Source organism: Saccostrea cucullata, unplaced genomic scaffold (genome assembly GCF_032062105.1).
Source record: "Saccostrea cucullata isolate Sc308-1 unplaced genomic scaffold, CSIRO_AGI_Scuc_v1 ctg11204, whole genome shotgun sequence".
Taxonomy (NCBI): Eukaryota; Metazoa; Mollusca; class Bivalvia; order Ostreida; family Ostreidae; genus Saccostrea; species Saccostrea cuccullata.
In genome coordinates, this window is record NW_026923277.1 from 3,376 (window position 1) to 21,461 (window position 18,086).

Here is an 18,086-nt window from a genome sequence, read left to right on the forward strand (position 1 = left end):
GATGAATACAAGACAGATGAATAAAAGTACTTGTGTAAACAAAAACCCTACAGACCAGGTACATGGAGATTGAGCAATATGCTGAGTTTTGTTCTTCCGGAAAGGTTATTAGATCAATGCTATATATTGCTCAGTTTGATTCATTAACACAGGTGAGATGTTGCATCAGGATTTTTGTAGTCAGAGCTCTATGATAGAATTGGTAGAATTGCCGATTTGTTGATGCTTGACTGGTGATCTTGCCTAGCTCTTTACTACAAATAGGCTGTAGCCGAACCACAAACAAGGCCATCCCAATTAAGATTTAACACTATTGATTTTATGTAGAGTCTGCTGTGTGCTTCACAATCATGAGACAGATTTATCCTCACACAAACCAAGTATTGGAAAATCTCATTATATTGATCATGAAGATCTATTCCTAACATATCTAACACATCAGGAATTTAGAGAGTGCACAGACAAAAAGGGGAGACAATTATGCTCAGTAAAGAATGGCCATTAGGTCAAAGGTGACCACTAGGTGGCAGGCCTATTCCCAATATCCTTTGCACATGCCCAAGAGACACCACTTAATGCCACTCTTCTGTCAGTCATTGAACTTTTGTGAATGTCAATGTCAGTTACCTACAAAAAAGGGACAAGCAATTGGATAGGACATCTTATATTGATTGATACAGTTTGATTTGTTTTCATATTGTACGTTTTTTATACAGGTCCCCTTATTCAAGTCTTTAATGAGAAGAGTAAGTCCAGTTTGTGGCCCATCAAAGATCGGAAGGAGAAGGAGGTGATATGTCAGGTTTTCCTCTTCACCAATCATATGCTTCTGACAACCCGAGCATCAAACGGCCGGCTACATCTCGCCAAAGTAAGTCTATATATAGTGTAGTCACCAAGAGTGACAACTTGAGCAGCATATGGGCAGCTACATCCATCTCTCCAAAGCAAGTGTATATATAGTGTAGTCACCAAGAATGACAACCTGAGCATCAAACGGACGGCTATATCTCGCAAAAGTAAGTCTATATACTGTAGTCACCAAGTATAACATCCTGAGCAACAAACGGCCGGCTACATCACACAAAAGTAAGTCTGTAGAGTGTAGTCACCTAGAATGACATCCCGAGCATCAAATTGCAAGCTTCGTTTTGCCAAAGTAAGTCTATATAGTATAAAGTATTTCTATGTAGTATAGTCTCCAAGTATAGGTTTGGATCATATTGACCCCACTGTAGACTACAAAATAAAAAAAAAATGCTATAGGTACATTATATCTTTTACCAACTACTATATACCATTCTCTGAATTTGTGAATCCAATTCAATAGAAATGTCATTTGTTAGATTTTTCTTTTTTTAGTCCTGTTTAATGTGCATTATTTTTGGAAAAGTGGTGGCTAAAATATATTTATAAAATGTTTGTGAATACTTCAGGTAGAAATTGTTACTATTTACCAATGTTAAATTCACTGATTCATCATCTTTCCTCATTAATATTCTAATAATGAATATCGTAAATCTGGAATTTTTTACATTGATTTTATTTTGTGAATTCAGTTCAAAATGCTGTTGATTAATTTTTTTGTTTCGTGTTTCAAAATTTTGCGAATGACCACTGTTTTGTTTACATTTTCTTATTGGCAATTTATTTTTAAGAAAAATATTTTTGCGAATGCAATGAACTCACTAAAAATTTATCTACAGCAAAAATTTCCAGATATACTCAGCACTTTGTGCTCATGTCTCCCAACCTATTGGCACACAAGAGCATTTTCTGTGTAGGATCAACTTTTTTATCATAGCAGGCTACTGTCAAATGAATTGATGTTACTGGGTTTTTTGACAGTCTGTTTTAAAGTCAGTATTTTGCAAAGACTATGGTCAATAAAATGTCTTTGTTTGCAAAATTTACAACAAATTGTTTGGATATTCTGTTATGGGTCAGAATAACCCTAAATGCCAGCAAAGATCAATAACACAATTTAAACTTAACAATAATTTATTTACAGTAATATACAGATCATTAAGTACAAACTTAGCAAAAATCTAAAAATACATACATCAGAGTGTCCGTTGCTGCACACAATGTCCCAGTGAAATTATATCCCAGTAATACCTCAATGATGCTTATACGACAATTCTATCTCTGCATCGAATTGACAGGGTATTTATACAGTAATATAAATCTAGAATATTCTAGAAATTGTAAATACATGATATTACTGGAAAGTTCTGGACATGCACAAAGTTCAAGAATGTTCTAGAAAAATGACCGAACATGTTGACCACTCTGGAATGTTCAAGAAACTTAATGTTACTAATAATATACATGATGAAATAATACAAATACAACACACCTCACAACACCTCCCCCCTTAAAAAGTTTGAATGTCAATGAAAACTTATATTGTTAAAATGAAATATATGTACATTAATACAAAATCATATATGTTCACGATACTCTGGACAAGGCATCTGCAATAACATTGTCTTTGCCTTTGATATGCTTAATTGTTATGTTGTATTCTTGTAACAACAAACTCCATCTAGTCAGTCTTTGATTTTTGTTTGACAATTTATGCAAAAATGTCAGGGGGTTGTGATCAGTATACACAAGAATTGGATGCAATGTAACATTCAGATAAACATCAAAATGCTGTAAGGCTAACAACAAAGCAAGGCATTCCTTTTCAATGGTGGAATACTTGTGTTGACATTTTGTAAGTTTCTTTGAAAAATAAGAAACAACTCTATCTACATTATCACTATGTTCTTGAAACAAAGCTGCCCCGATTCCAACATCACTAGCATCAACAGTAAGCTTAAATTGCTTAGAAAAATCTGGAGTTGACAGAACTGGGTTGCTCATAAGGACAGATTTGATTTTATGAAAGGATTTTTCACAGTCCTTTGTCCATTCAAACTTAACCCTCTTCTGCAAAAGATTTGTAAGTGGACTAAGTACTGAGGAAAAATTTGGACAAAATTTTCTGTAAAACCCAGCCATGCCCAAAAACCTCATTAACTCTTTCTTGTTTGTAGGAATCGGGAACTTTGCAATAGCTTCCACTTTAGCCATAATGGGTGTAACATAACCTTGACCTACTTTATGACCTAAATACTCTACATAGGCATGACAAAATTCGCTCTTCTCAAGGTTCACAGTTAAGTTTGCTTTAGCTAAAATGTCAAATAAAGCACGCATGATTCGGAGATGTTCGTCCCATGTGTCGCTGTATATGACGACATCATCAATGTTGGCCTCGCATCCCTCAAGGTCTTGAAGAAGGGAGTGAATCATCCTTTGGAATGTAGCCGGTGCGTTTTTCATGCCAAAAGGCATTACTTTATACTGATAAAGTCCATCTGGTGTAGCAAAAGCAGATATTTCTTTTGCTCTTTCTGTTAACGGCACTTGCCAGTAGCCTTTCAACAGGTCAAATTTACTGACAAATTTGGCGTTTCCAATGCTGTCAATACAGTCATCAATTCTAGGTATTGGATATGAATCAGTTTTGGTAACAGAATTCACCTTTCTAAAGTCTGTACATAATCGGTACGAACCGTCCTGTTTTGGTACAAGAATACACGGTGAGCTCCAATCACTTTTACTAGGTTCAACAATGTCATTGTCCAACATGTACTGCACTTCCCTTCTTAGGTACTGCAATTTTATTGGATTGAGACGGTACGGATGTTGTTTGATAGGCAGAGCGTCGCCAACTATAACATCATGACAAGCTGCATTAGTTTTCTTTGGAACATCCGAGAAGATTTGATGGTACTCATTCATCAAGTTTTTAACTTGTTCTTTTTGGTGAATGTTCAAATGTCCAAGTTTGGCATCAAAATCAGCCAAAATTTCTGAGTTTTTCAAGCAGACACTCTGATTACAATCTTTCTCATTCATCTCTACACTCGTATCACTCTCAATACAATTTTGAACAGTCTTAGCGTTGGCTAAAGTGGAAACTGGTTTTACAGAATTTCGGTCACACCTTTCAAAATACTCTTTTAACATGTTAATGTGACAAACCCGTTTCTCTTTACGTCGACCTGGTGTCTTAACCACATAGTTTACATCACTGATCTTGCTTTCAATTTCATAAGGGCCATAAAATTTGGCCTGTAAAGGATGACCAGGAATAGGTAAAAATACAAGAACCTTATCACCTGGCTTAAACACCCTATTTCTGGCATCTTTGTCATACCACATTTTCATTTTCATCTGAGAACTCTTCAAATTTTCTTGTGCTAATTTACAAGCATTGTAAAGTTTTTCTTTGAAATCAGACACATAATCTAAAAGATTAAGATCACTAGTCTCAGTCAGCCACTTTTCCTTCAACAATTTCAAAGGACCTCTAACTGTATGACCGAACACCAATTCAAAAGGACTGAACCCAAGAGACTCCTGGACTGCTTCTCGTGCAGCAAATAGTACAAGATGAACCCCTTCATCCCAGTCTTTCTCATACTGGTAACAATAGGTCTTCAGCATTGTTTTTAGGGTTTGATGAAAACGTTCTAGCGCTCCCTGGGACTCAGGATGATAAGCAGTTGATCTATACTGCCTAATACCCAACTCATGCATGACTTGCTGGAACAACCCCGACATAAAATTTGAGCCTTGATCCGACTGAATTGCCTTGGGTGCTCCTACAAACTGAAAAACTTGGTTAGGGCCTTAACTATGCTCTTTGCCTTTATATTCCTAAGAGGTATGGCTTCAGGAAACCGAGTGGATGTACACATAATGGTAAGTAAATACTGGTTTCCAGATCTGGTCCTAGGCAAAGGTCCTACACAATCCACCAACACTCGACTAAACGGTTCTTCAAAAGCTGGAATTGGTTGGAGAGGGGCGGATGGTATCTTCTGATTCGGTTTACCTACCATCTGACAGACATGACACGACTTACAAAACTCAGAAACATCCTTCCTTAGCTTAGGCCAATAAAAATGACTCAAAATCCTATTATAAGTCTTATTGATACCTAAATGACCAGCCATAGGTGTATCGTGAGCTAAACTCATGACATCTCGACGATAAGCAGGTGGGACCACTATCTGGTGAACAACACGCCACACTTCATCTGGGGAAGCGTCAGGTGGTCGCCATTTTCGCATAAGGATGCCATCTTTCATATAGAAGCATTCTCCAACTTTAGTAGCCTCTTCTGGTGGAAGTGCCCTCTTACTAAGTTGAATGATATCTGGGTCTTTATGTTGTTCAGAGAGTAAACGTTCTCGGCTGAGGATGTCCTTGCCTTGGCTAACTAGTGGATGCAACTCATCATCCTCACCACCAAATTTTGGTAAAAGTTCTTTCTTCTCTTGATTCTTCATATTGTGTGGTTCCATGTTGGTTTGAGTGCCATCAAGGTCAGATAAGAAAGTGTCATTCAAATCAATATCAACAGAGGAATTCGTTTCGTCAAAGGCTTGAGTATGGTCTGCCTCCATTTCTCGTCTTCTGGCCATCGCTCTAGTAACAGCACAGGCTGGAAGAATGTCATCATCTTCATCATCGCACATGACATCTGGGGTGATTTTCTCACAAACTATAGGATCTGGTACAACTTTTCCACCAGCTAAATCGTTGCCTAGCAACAAAGAAATGCCTGGAACGGGAAGAGTAGGTCGAACACCTACGATAACAGGTCCAGTAACTAAATCTGACTTCAAACTAATTCTATGCAGGGGAACATCAATGACGCCTAGCTCCACACCCTGTAATAAAACTGACCCACCAGTAGAAGTCTGCTCAGACAAAGGAAGCACGCCCTCTAACAATAACGTCTGTGCAGCACCAGTATCTCTCAAAATCTGGACAGGTTTTATTTCGCTAGAGTCACCGAGTGAAACAAATCCTTGAGACATAAAGGGCTTATAATCCTCCATAGAATCAATAGAACTGGACTGTGAACCCTGGACATCAGGAGTGTCAGAACAAATCGAAACTAAGGCTTCTCTATCTCCTCTAACTGCCGCACAAGCATGTGGTTGAGTTTTATCAAAGTCATTTTTAGCTCACCTGAGCCGAAGGCTCAAGTGAGCTTTTCTGATCACATTTTGTCCGGCGTCCGTCTGTCCGTCTGTCTGTCCGTCTGTCCGTTTGTCTGTCTGTCCGTAAACTTTTCACATTTTCGACTTCTTCTCAAGAACTGCTGGGCCAATTTCAACCAAACTTGCCACAAAGCATCCTTGGGTAAAGGGGATTCAAGTTTGTTCAAATGAAGGGCCACGCCCTTTTCCAAGGGGAGATAATTATGAATTAGAGAAAAATTAATGGCATTTTTAAAAAATCTTCTTCTCAAGAACCACTGGGCCAGGAAAGATGAAACTCATGTGGAATCATCCTCAGGTAGTGTAGATTTAAGTTTGTTCAAATCATGACCCCCGGGGCTAGGGTGGGGCCAAAATGGCCGACCCAAGTTTTGCATAGGAAAATATAGGAAAAATCTTTAAAAATCTTCTTCTCAAGAACCACTGGGCCAGGAAAGATGAAACTCATGTGGAATCATCCTCAGGTAGTGTAGATTCAAGTTTGTTCAAATCATGACCCCCGGGCCTAGGGTGGGGCCAAAATGGCCGACCCAAGTTTTACATAGGAATATATAGGAAAAATCTTTAAAAATCTTCTTCTCAAGAACCACTGGGCCAGGAAAGATGAAACTCATGTGGAATCATCCTCAGATAGTGTAGATTCAAGTTTGTTCAAATCATGACCCCCGGGCCTAGGGTGGGGCCAAAATGGCCGACCCAAGTTTTACATAGGAATATATAGGAAAAATCTTTAAAAATCTTCTTCTCAAGAACCACTGGGCCAGGAAAGATGAAACTCATGTGGAACCATCCTCAGGTAGTGTAGATTCAAGTTTGTTCAAATCATGACCCCCGGGCCTAGGGTGGGGCCAAAATGGCCGACCTAAGTTTTACATAGGAATATATAGGAAAAAGCTTTAAAAATCTTCTTCTCAAGAACCACTGGGCCAGGAAAGATGAAACTCATGTGGAATCATCCTCAGGTAGTGTAGATTCAAGTTTGTTCAAATCATGACCCCCGGGGCTAGGGTGGGGCCAAAATGGCCGACCCAAGTTTTACATAGGAATATATAGGAAAAATCTTTAAAAATCTTCTTCTTGAGAACCACTGGGCCAGGAAAGATGAAACTCATGTGGAATCATCCTCAGGTAGTGTAGATTCAAGTTTGTTCAAATCATGACCCCCGGGCCTAGGGTGGGGCCAAAATGGCCGACCCAAGTTTTACATAGGAATATATAGGAAAAATCTTTAAAAATCTTCTTCTCAAGAACCACTGGGCCAGGAAAGATGAAACTCATGTGGAATCATCCTCAGGTAGTGTAGATTCAAGTTTGTTCAAATCATGACCCCCGGGCCTAGGGTGGGGCCAAAATGGCCGACCCAAGTTTTACATAGGAATATATAGGAAAAATCTTTAAAAATCTTCTTCTCAAGAACCACTGGGCCAGGAAAGATGAAACTCATGTGGAATCATCCTCAGGTAGTGTAGATTCAAGTTTGTTCAAATCATGACCCCGGGCCTAGGGTGGGGCCAAAATGGCCGACCCAAGTTTTACATAGGAATATATAGGAAAAATCTTTAAAAATCTTCTTCTCAAGAACCACTGGGCCAGGAAAGATGAAACTCATGTGAAATCATCCTCAGGTAGTGTAGATTCAAGTTTGTTCAAATCATGGCCCCTGGGGCTAGGGTGGGGCCAAAATAGCTGACCCAAGTTTTACATAGGGATTTATAGGAAAACCTTTTAAAATTATCTTTTCAAGTACTTCAAAGGTATGATTAGTGATATTAATATGGAATCAGCTTCAGGTAGTGTAGATTCTAGTTTGTTCAAATCATGAACCCCTAGGGGGGTTAAAATTCAAGCCCCCCCCCCCCCAATAAACTTTCAGTTCTGATCTGATATGTGCTTTTTCCTAGCCAATGTGCCCAGGTGAGCGCTGTGGCCCCTGGGCCTCTTGTTTCTCTTAAGTTTAAAGCATTCACTGATCAGATGACCTTTTTTCTTACAATAACTACAAGTAGGAAGCGACCCTATTCCAGAAGATCCTTCAAAACGTCCTGGACCGGACTTAGAACCACCTTGGGATGGAGACTGGGAACTTGTGAAAGACTGAGACCCTGAACCACTCTTTTTATATGTGTCTGAATTTGTAGAATTACTGCTAGTCTGAGATCTTGATACAAAATTCTTTTTATGAGACAGAGCATAAGTATCAGATATGACTGCTGCCTCTTCAAGAGTTTTAACATTCTTATCTTCTAGATGTGTTTTCAAATCTTGAGTAACACATTCCTTAAACTCTTCTACCAGGATGACTTGGCGCAAATTAGCAAAAGTTTTATCAAGTTTCTTAGATCTAAACCAGTGATCGAATAAATCTTCTTTCTCTCGTGAAAATTCAACAAATGTTTGATTATCAAACTTTCTATACTTTCTGAACTTTTGTCTATACGCTTCAGGTACTAATTCATATGCTTTTAATATTGCTGCTTTGACCTTCTCATAGTCTGAACTTTCAGCTACCCCTAGTGCAGAGTATACCTCAGCTGCTTTGCCAACCAGTACACTTTGTAACATTGTTGACCAAACATTTTGTGGCCATTTAAGATTTTCTGCGACTTTTTCGAATTGGGGAAAATACTTGTCTACAGATTTTTCTTGAAATTTTGGAACTAATCTAATATTTTTTGCTGCGTCAAATTCATTCTTGACAAATGACGGTTCTGGTTGGTGCTGTAATCTTAATTTCTCTAACTCAAAGTGCTCTTGTCTTTCTAATTTGTCTAATTCAAATTTTCGTTCACGCTCTCGTTCTTCTCTTTCTCTTTCTCTGTCTCTTTCTCGCTCTTCTCTTTCTAATTTTTCTCTTTCAAATCGCATTTTCTCTAACTCTAATTGAAACTGATAGTCTGCCATTTTGTAAGAGCCTAACTCTGATCTAACTGTATATTCTGGAAGATCGTATTTTTTCTTCTACTAGTTTGTTTGCAACTTTAATTCTGATGTCTTCCTTTCTCTGAGAGGATTTAACATCTAACCCAAAATGCAAACCTAATGCGATCAAGTCATCCTTTTTTAACGTATCAAAAACCTGAACACTTGGTGAACTAAGAAAGTCTGTGACCGAAAACAACATGTTGATTTCTGCTGGCTTATAATCAAATTTAACAATTTAATTAACAAAATTCTGACAATGAACTGCAAAAGTGCAAGAAATTCTTGATCCCGGACGAGCCCCCAATTCTGTTATGGGTCAGAATAACCCTAAATGCCAGCAAAGATCAATAACACAATTTAAACTTAACAATAATTTATTTACAGTAATATACAAATCATTCTGTCAAACTTAGCAAAAATCTAAAAATACATACATCAGAGTGTCCGTTGCTGCACACCATGTCCCAGTGAAATTATATCCCAGTAATACCTCAATGATGCTTATACGACAATTCTATCTCTGCATCGAATTGACAGGGTATTTATACAGTAATATAAATCTAGAATATTCTAGAAATTGTAAATACATGATATTACTGGAAAGTTCTGGACATGCACAAAGTTCAAGAATGTTCTAGAAAAATGACCGAACATGTTGACCACTCTGGAATGTTCAAGAAACTTAATGTTACTAATAATATACAAGATGAAATAATACAAATACAACACACCTCACAACATCTTTTTTGGAATGTTTCATACCAAGTGTCAGGCTATTATTTTCTTACTACAAGTGACTTTGACTACAGATGATTCTTGTTTACAACACTGAGGGTTCCTGGTTGTGACCAGTTGACAGGGGAAGCTTACTCCTCTCCCTGGCCTGATCCCAGCTGATTCCAGGGGGCCATGTTTTTTGCTCTATTCACATTTTGGATTGTTTGCAGGATTTGTCCGGTCTAGTGCTGTTCCTTTTCTTTACCTTTACAAAGGGATTCTTAGTACTGATGTAAGACTGTGTGGTGTTACAGTTTTCACCTACCGGGGTACTTTACTCTCCTGGATCAGGACATTTAACAAGTTGTTCTCTTTTCATAGAGATGAATTTTTTCATGTGTACTGACATTTTAATAAACCTCTTCATGCAGAAAGGGTTACTGTACTTGTACTTTATTTGGTGTATTCAAAATTTAGTGCAGTCGCTGAGTATGGGGTTTTTGGCGTAATCAGGAATTAGCGCTAGGCATGTCCGTTCCATGTATTATATTTATAAATTTTTTTTTAGTGGTATTCATGAATTAGCGCATCGATGTCTGCGCCAATGCCGCTAAACTATGAAAACCGCTTTTTTAAGTACAAATACAGTATATTGGATAGGGGTAATGAAATCAGTAAGTCTCTGTGTCGGTCTTGCTTTCTTACTTGACACTATAAGTTAACTGATGGTCACACACAGACTAACGGGTCACTAATTTTCAATTTTACAAAACTCTGAGGTTACTCATGAACGTAATATGCTCGAATACTTTAAGTAGCCATAAAATTGCAGCAATGTCAGTTCATAAGGCTTGATTTTGAGTTGTAGTAGGTAGTATAAATATCTGTAGAACTTTGAGTCCTACTAATTTTTTTTTTTATACTGGTCAGCTACAATAAGTTAAATAGGAAAATCACCAAACTGACGTCAATAGAAAACCTCAAGCAAATTCCTCTCTTTTTCTGGATTCAAAGCTAATGTCAGTAGAATATAAAGAAAGTGTAAAAATAAAAATAGATTTTTTTTTTCAAAAGAATCAATTTTAATTCATAATTGATTCGTAAATAAAGATTTGACATACAGTTTACAGTAATCTTTGGATATATACACTAGCTCAGTTGTCATGCTGCGATTTTTATTGATTGTTGTGGACTAATTAACAGAATACCTGGCTTGATATGACACAGTGTGTGTGTGTGTTTTTAATTTTTCTCGGACATCTGTTTTTGACAGATCTGATCGTTCATTGATCTGTTTTTTCTGAGAAGAGCCTTGCCAGGGTATGTGTTACACATCCCCTCATTCTGTATAACCCTGTATGGCCTGCTCCAGGAAGGATTCCAATATGGTGAACCAGAGCAGCCGCTCGCAGTCTGAGGTCAGCTGGAGGCTGGCCTAGGTAGACCCTCAAGGACACGGGATGATCGTGATCCTGTACAACTGAGATATTTTTCCTGTGAGCGAGGTAACAGTTGGCAGGGCTTGATTGAAGAGACTTTCACTTCTGCACATACAGACAGGATATCTAGACAATGATTTTATCAGTGTCATAATGGATTTTTAAATTCTATTAATTTTTAATTTAAAAGATGTATAGTTTTGAATAGATTAAGTCTTTACATCAGGTAAGACTTTCTTGCTATAGTTAATTGTTATAATGGGAAATGTAATTTTGTACACTTCATTGAGACTTAGACACAGGTTAACTTATGCATTTTTTGGGTATTTCTTGTAATTTTCAGGGACGTAGCAATGGGGGGGGGGGGGGGGGGGGGGGGGCTGCCTCCCACTTTTTTTGCCAACAATACTTTTACGGTCAGGAAAAATAAAATTGAATATTATTTTCTTTAAAATTATTTTTAAAAAAGAAATCGCTGCACATGTGGTTGAAAATTTGGCATTTAAAAAAACTATTCAAACTGATTTGGAGATAATTATGGCTCTCTGCAGAGTTTCCGAAAACAAAATATTTCTATCAGTCATTCGGACTGATGACTTAATGCGTTCTACCAGTCCGAAGCATATTCTATCGGTCCGAATAAATTTTAGAATATACAGTGTGTATTTCATATCAGATTTAATTCAAAACAAATAGCATTGAATCATATATGTAAAATTTGTCGTGACTCACCAACATTGATTGTGATACCAGGGTTAATTCAAGCATGTCACCAGCCCACATAGGCTAAAGTCACTAGCCCTATGTAAATACTGGGGGAAAGAAAAACTAATTCTAATAAAAGTTAATTCTTGAAAAAGAGAATTTCTTAAGGTTACTAGGCCTAGAATTCTTTTTAAAATTAACAGTTTAATTCTCACTTGTAAAATTGAATCATATATAAATAGCAGTTATGATAGAAATTCAAAATACAATTAAATTTAAATGATCTTTACGTTTTCTCAGTGGGCATTGCACTCCATGACCTATATAATGCATGTGTTTATCATTAACCGAGAAATGGAGGAAATTCGGATTAGGAAAAAAACGATCGTTTTTTGAAGTAAATAAGTCAAGCAGAATTGCAAAATGGATAAGATTATGGCTATTTACGAGGAATAGGAGCATGCTGCATTGAAATTTTTCATTTATGAAGACATTGCAATAGTTCAGAGTACAATAAATTAATCAGGACAAGCCCTCACCACAATCGGTCACTCGGACCGGTACTATAGCGAATTTCATCGGACATTTCGATTTTCTATCGGTTTTGCCGGTAGGACCGATAGTTTTCGGAAACTCTGCTCTGTATTGACTAGACCATGGAGTTATAGGACAATTTGCGTAGCAGTATGCAATTATTGTGCAAACACCATGCTTTTAACCAGACTGTCCTGTATTTCTTCAATCATGATAATTAATTTAATGAGAGCACTGTGAAATGGTATGTTTGTTGTATGTAGTTTTCTATCCAATTAAATTATTTGCCAAACATTGTAAATTAAGGGCTACAGTTCAGACTTAGTTTTGATTATTTTGACAATTTTACCCTGCATGACATCTGCTCTAAAAATTAGATTGAGAATTTTCTAAGTTGTTTTTTTCTCATTTATTTTGAAACTGAAATAAAAAATGAAGTTTTCTGATACAAAAAAGAGACAAATGGAATGTTTTTAACTTCTGTCATCTTTTTTAAGTTTTTCTGTGTACATACGAAAGAGGTACATGTTCTTTGAAAATGTGTATTTTGAAATGATTAAGTGGTTAATCTGTCGGAACGTCTTGTGGTTAACCGATTAGCAATTCTGCATTCCATTGACATCCCTAGTAAATTCAGATGAAGGTGCTACTTCTCTGAGACTGAGACAAAGGTAAATTCAGGTAAAGGTGCTACTTCTCTGAGACTGAGACAAAGGTAAATTCAGGTAAAGGTGCTACTACTCTGAGACAGGTTAATTCAGGTAAAGGTGCTGCTTCCCTGAGACTCAGGCACAGGTTAATTCAGGTAAAGGTGCTACTTCTCTGAGACTCAGGCACAGGTTAATTCAGGTAAAGGTGCTGCTTCTCTGAGACTCAGATATAGGTTAATTCAGGTAAAGGTTCTAAAGTCTCTGAAACTCAGGCTAAGTCAGATAAAGTGCTTCAATATGTGCCTGTAATTTTGATTGCAAATGTTTGTTTTCTATTGTATTTCACTGTGTGATGTAATTATTAGAAAAGAGTTGGTTTTCGATCTTTTTTGTAACTAACCCTTTCATGTTAAATGATTGAGGATTGTAGTGTAATTGATATGATATATAAGTTTAAAATATACTTTTAATTTATCAATTTTTTAAATTGTTTCCTAAGTCTTGTACTTTAATTTGAACTTCAGACTTTGCCTAAAAGGCAGGTAAGGAAAAAGTTCTCGTACCTGGTGTTTCTATGGCAACACTTTTCACCACTGACACATCTCTAGGGGTTTTGTAGAATCACACCTGAATTTCTGTTGTTCAATAAGATTATGTATATAATTATTAATTAAACACCTTTTTTAGTGTAGTATGAATACCTATCACTTTAATGCAATTGTTTATGTTAATTAAGAATGTTAAAACACAAAAGTCAAAAGAAATCCTTACACAAATGTATGACTGTTGTGATGTAGAGATATAATTATTAGCCATTCTCTTACATTCTCTTTCAACTGTTCTTTTTTCTGATCACCAAACCTGTAAATATCTACAAAAATATCTATAAAATTAGAAACCAACCCTTCTCCAGAAAGCATGATCTCTACCTCTGTCAAAATTATATACCCTTTTGTGTTTACATTCATCTGTAACCTTCTTCATCAAATTAATACGATATCTATAATCCCATAAACCAATGAAAATAATCTTCAGGAATAAATAGTGATGCAGATGTTTACAACTTTGAAATCTGCTCATCAGCTTCATTCAAACATCAGCCAACACCTTACACGATTGGTCCACTTCATTCATACATCAGCCCATAACTTACTTGATTGGTCCACTTCATTCATACATCAGTCCATAACTTATACGATTGGACCACTTCATTCATACATTAGCCCACAACTTATACGATTAGTCCACTTCATTCATACATCAGCCCACAACTTACTTGATTGGTCCACTTCATTCATACATCAGTCCATAACTTATACGATTGGTCCACTTCATTCATACATCAGCCCACAACTTATTGGTCCACTTCATTCATACATCAGCCCACAACTTATACGATTGGTCCACTTCATTCATACATCAGCCCACAACTTACTTGATTGGTCCACTTCATTCATACATCAGTCCATATTCCATAACTTAATACGATTGGTCCACTTCATTCATACATTAGCCCACAACTTATACGATTGGTCCACTTCATTCATACATCAGTCCACAACTTACTTGATTGGTCCACTTCATTCATACATCAGCCCATAACTTATACGATTGGTCCACTTCATTCATACATTAGCCCACAACTTATACGATTGGTCCACTTCATTCATACATCAGCCCACAACTTACACGATTGGTCCACTTTATTCATACATTAGCACACAACTTATACGATTGGTCCACTTCATTCATACATCAGCCCACAACTTATACGATTGGTCCACTTCATTCATACATCAGCCCACAACTTATACGATTGGTCCACTTCATTGATACATCAGCCCACAACTTACTTGATTGGTCCACTTCATTCATACATCAGCCCACAACTTACTTGATTGGTCCACTTCATTCATACATCAGCCCACAACTTATACGATTGGTCCACTTCATTCATACATCAGCCCACAACTTATACGATTGGTCCACTTCATTCATACATCAGCCCATAACTTATACGATTGGTCCACTTCATTTATACATTAGCCCACAACTTATACGATTGGTCCACTTCATTCATACATTAGCCCACAACTTATACGATTGGTCCACTTCATTCATACATCAGCCCACAACTTATACGATTGGTCCACTTCATTCATACATCAGCCCACAACTTATACGATTGGTCCACTTCATTCATACATCAGCCCATAACTTATATGATTGGTCCACTTCATTCATACATCAGCCCACAACTTATAGGATTGGTCCACTTCATTCATACATTAGCCCACAACTTATACGATTGGTCCACTTCATTCATACATCAGCCCACAACTTATACGATTGGTCCACTTCATTCATACATCAGCCCACAACTTATACGATTGGTCCACTTCATTCATACATCAGCCCATAACTTATATGATTGGTCCACTTCATTCATACATCAGCCCACAACTTATACGATTGGTCCACTTCATTCATACATCAGCCCACAACTTTGAAGTATGGAGTTTTACAGTGACACTGGACTAAACATGTTAACTTGTAGCTCTAGGGAGGCAGTATTTCAGATGAATTTTACACTGCATCTTGGCAGGATACAGAATAATGTAGGAAGCAATACTACATTTCAGATCCATTTTATAGATTACACAGCATGGTTGGAGTATACCCTTGTAAAATGATCATCTCAGTTCTTTCATTAATTTTATAGCCAGGATGTGGTATCTACTGCTCTGATTTCTTGATACAAATAACACTCACATAATAAACTTAGTCAAGAAACTATCTTCATTTCTATTGAATTGATACATGTCTAAGGTCTGTTTTGATAGATAATGTATGTAATTTATGTTTGTATTTCAGCACTATGGGAAGATCCCCCTAATTGATTGTACACTAATAGAGGACCCTGGAGCAGAACCCTTTATAAATGACCCAGACAGTGAGTTTCTAAAACTTTATTTGTTATTACATTAGCCCTCAAATGTGATTAATATTTTTAATTAACTCAGTGTATTAATTCTATAATTTATTATTTTTTTGTCAGCATCTTCGGTAGATTCCATAGACAGCATCCGAAGTACCAGCTCCCTAAACACCCTTATCCAGCCCGGGGAGAAGGAGACGCGCACAGATTACAATGGACTAGACTTTAAAATTATAGTGGATACCAAGAGTGGAAACGGGACATCCATAACTTTAGTGGCAGCCACTCGCCAGGAAAAACTGGCGTGGTGCTCCGACATCAGTCAGGTGGTTACTCAGATCTGTAACAATAGTCCCACTTGTTCTATCTCAGTGTAAAAACAAAGCCCAAACTTATACTATAGAAATCTGTTTATAATGCTTTATATCAGTTAGCTAGGTGACTCTACCCAGTGCTACGCTCCAGATTGTAGCAGCTTACCTAGCTGCTATGCTAATTATCTAGCTCTTATGATGATTGAACAATTAAAGTATGATTTGAGCTTTCAAGATTCAAGCTGCTATGCTAGGCCTGGTATACAGATATTATGATTGAACCTGCGGTGTGATTTAGCTGTTCAAGATTGTAGCAGCTAGCATAGCTACTAGGCTAGATATCTAGGCTTACCAAGCTAAAGCTTTTATAAATGTTTTTTTGTAGCATACCATTCAAGTATTTTTAGACCTGGATTCTAAACTCTTATGATCTTGAAAGCAGCCCAGGTCTGAGGTGTTACTGTCAGTCAATGTTTTCTGTTCTTGACAGAGCATATAGGCAAATTTTACAGAATATTTCTTCTAGAGGGCAGGGCAGGGGGATAATGGGCATAAGATTATATCCATATGAGGGACTAAGATTCTTTCAGAGATTATTTGAAGAAAAAGAATGCAAGATATACATTGCAGTCCCATTTAGTGTACATTCATTATATATAAGAATAAGAATAATTTTACACAGAAATAAATAAGAATAGACAGAATTAAGTTTTGTCTCAAGTAATTTTCTGTGTGATCTCTGGTGATCAATAAGGCCCATGGTCCTCTAAATAATGTGTTTTAAAAAATCATTTATCAATGTCATACTTGCATGCATTCTAACTATATCTATGATATTGTAGCAGGATTATGCTGTCTTAACAAGTTGTTTGTTGTGTTTTTACATTTCCTGTGTTTTGTTGACAGTGTATAGAAGACCTGCACTACAGTGATCTCCTGAATACCTCAATGAGTGAATCATCCTCCGTCACCATGCCTCAATCTGTCAGGTAAGAAAAACACCCCGCCCCCTTTCTGTCTCATGATTATAGAGTATAAAGGTCATACTAATCTAGAGTGTTGCCTTAATCTTCAGTCAATATTTGTATCATCTTTGAGATACATGAATCATCTCATTGTGTTCTTAATGCCCAATATCATTTGGGAATCAGAAATACATCATCCACAATATTATATATCAATGGCCAATATGGATCAAGAAGTTGTATTTCTTTCAATTAAGACTCAATTATTACCAATAAGCAAGACAACAGCTGCTATGATCATCCTTTATAAATCACATATGCTAGGTAATTTTTAAACAAAATGTTGCAAATATCTGATATTTTAATTTCAAATTTTCTTTTCAATATCCAAACTGTATGAGATAATAAAATGCACAGCTGGTACTATAATCAATTCTGTGGGTAATATCCAAGAATATTAATTAATGGATATTAGGATAATATTTATGCATCATTGCATGTAAATATCAAAGCTATAATATCCATACTTTGCCTATTACTTATGGATATGAAGCCTTATAGCCATGTATCAACACTCTGATATCCTTGTTAATATCCATGGTATAATCATTATTTATGGATATCCATATAAAATCCATTCTTTGGTCATTACATTTGGATACCAGACATATATCTAAGCTTTGGTCTTTACTGGTGGATATCCAGGCTAATATCCATGTTTTGATCATTATTGATGGATATTCAGGCTAAAAGCCATGCTTTGATCATTATTGATGGATATTCAGGCTAAAAGCCATGCTTTAATCATTATTGATTGATATTCAGGCTAAT

General features: G+C 36.8%; 1 protein-coding gene across 1 annotated transcript; it reads left to right on the forward strand.

Annotated features, from left to right (window-relative positions):
* Positions 1-621: 621 nt before the first annotated feature.
* Positions 622-17,279, forward strand: LOC134263627 (ras-specific guanine nucleotide-releasing factor 2-like; the record flags this gene model as incomplete). Its single annotated transcript, XM_062745997.1, has 5 exons — positions 622-871; positions 13,563-13,580; positions 15,913-15,991; positions 16,097-16,302; positions 17,197-17,279. Coding segments are annotated over exons 1-5 (434 nt in total), but the record flags the coding sequence as incomplete, so codon positions are not given.
* Positions 17,280-18,086: the final 807 nt, after the last annotated feature.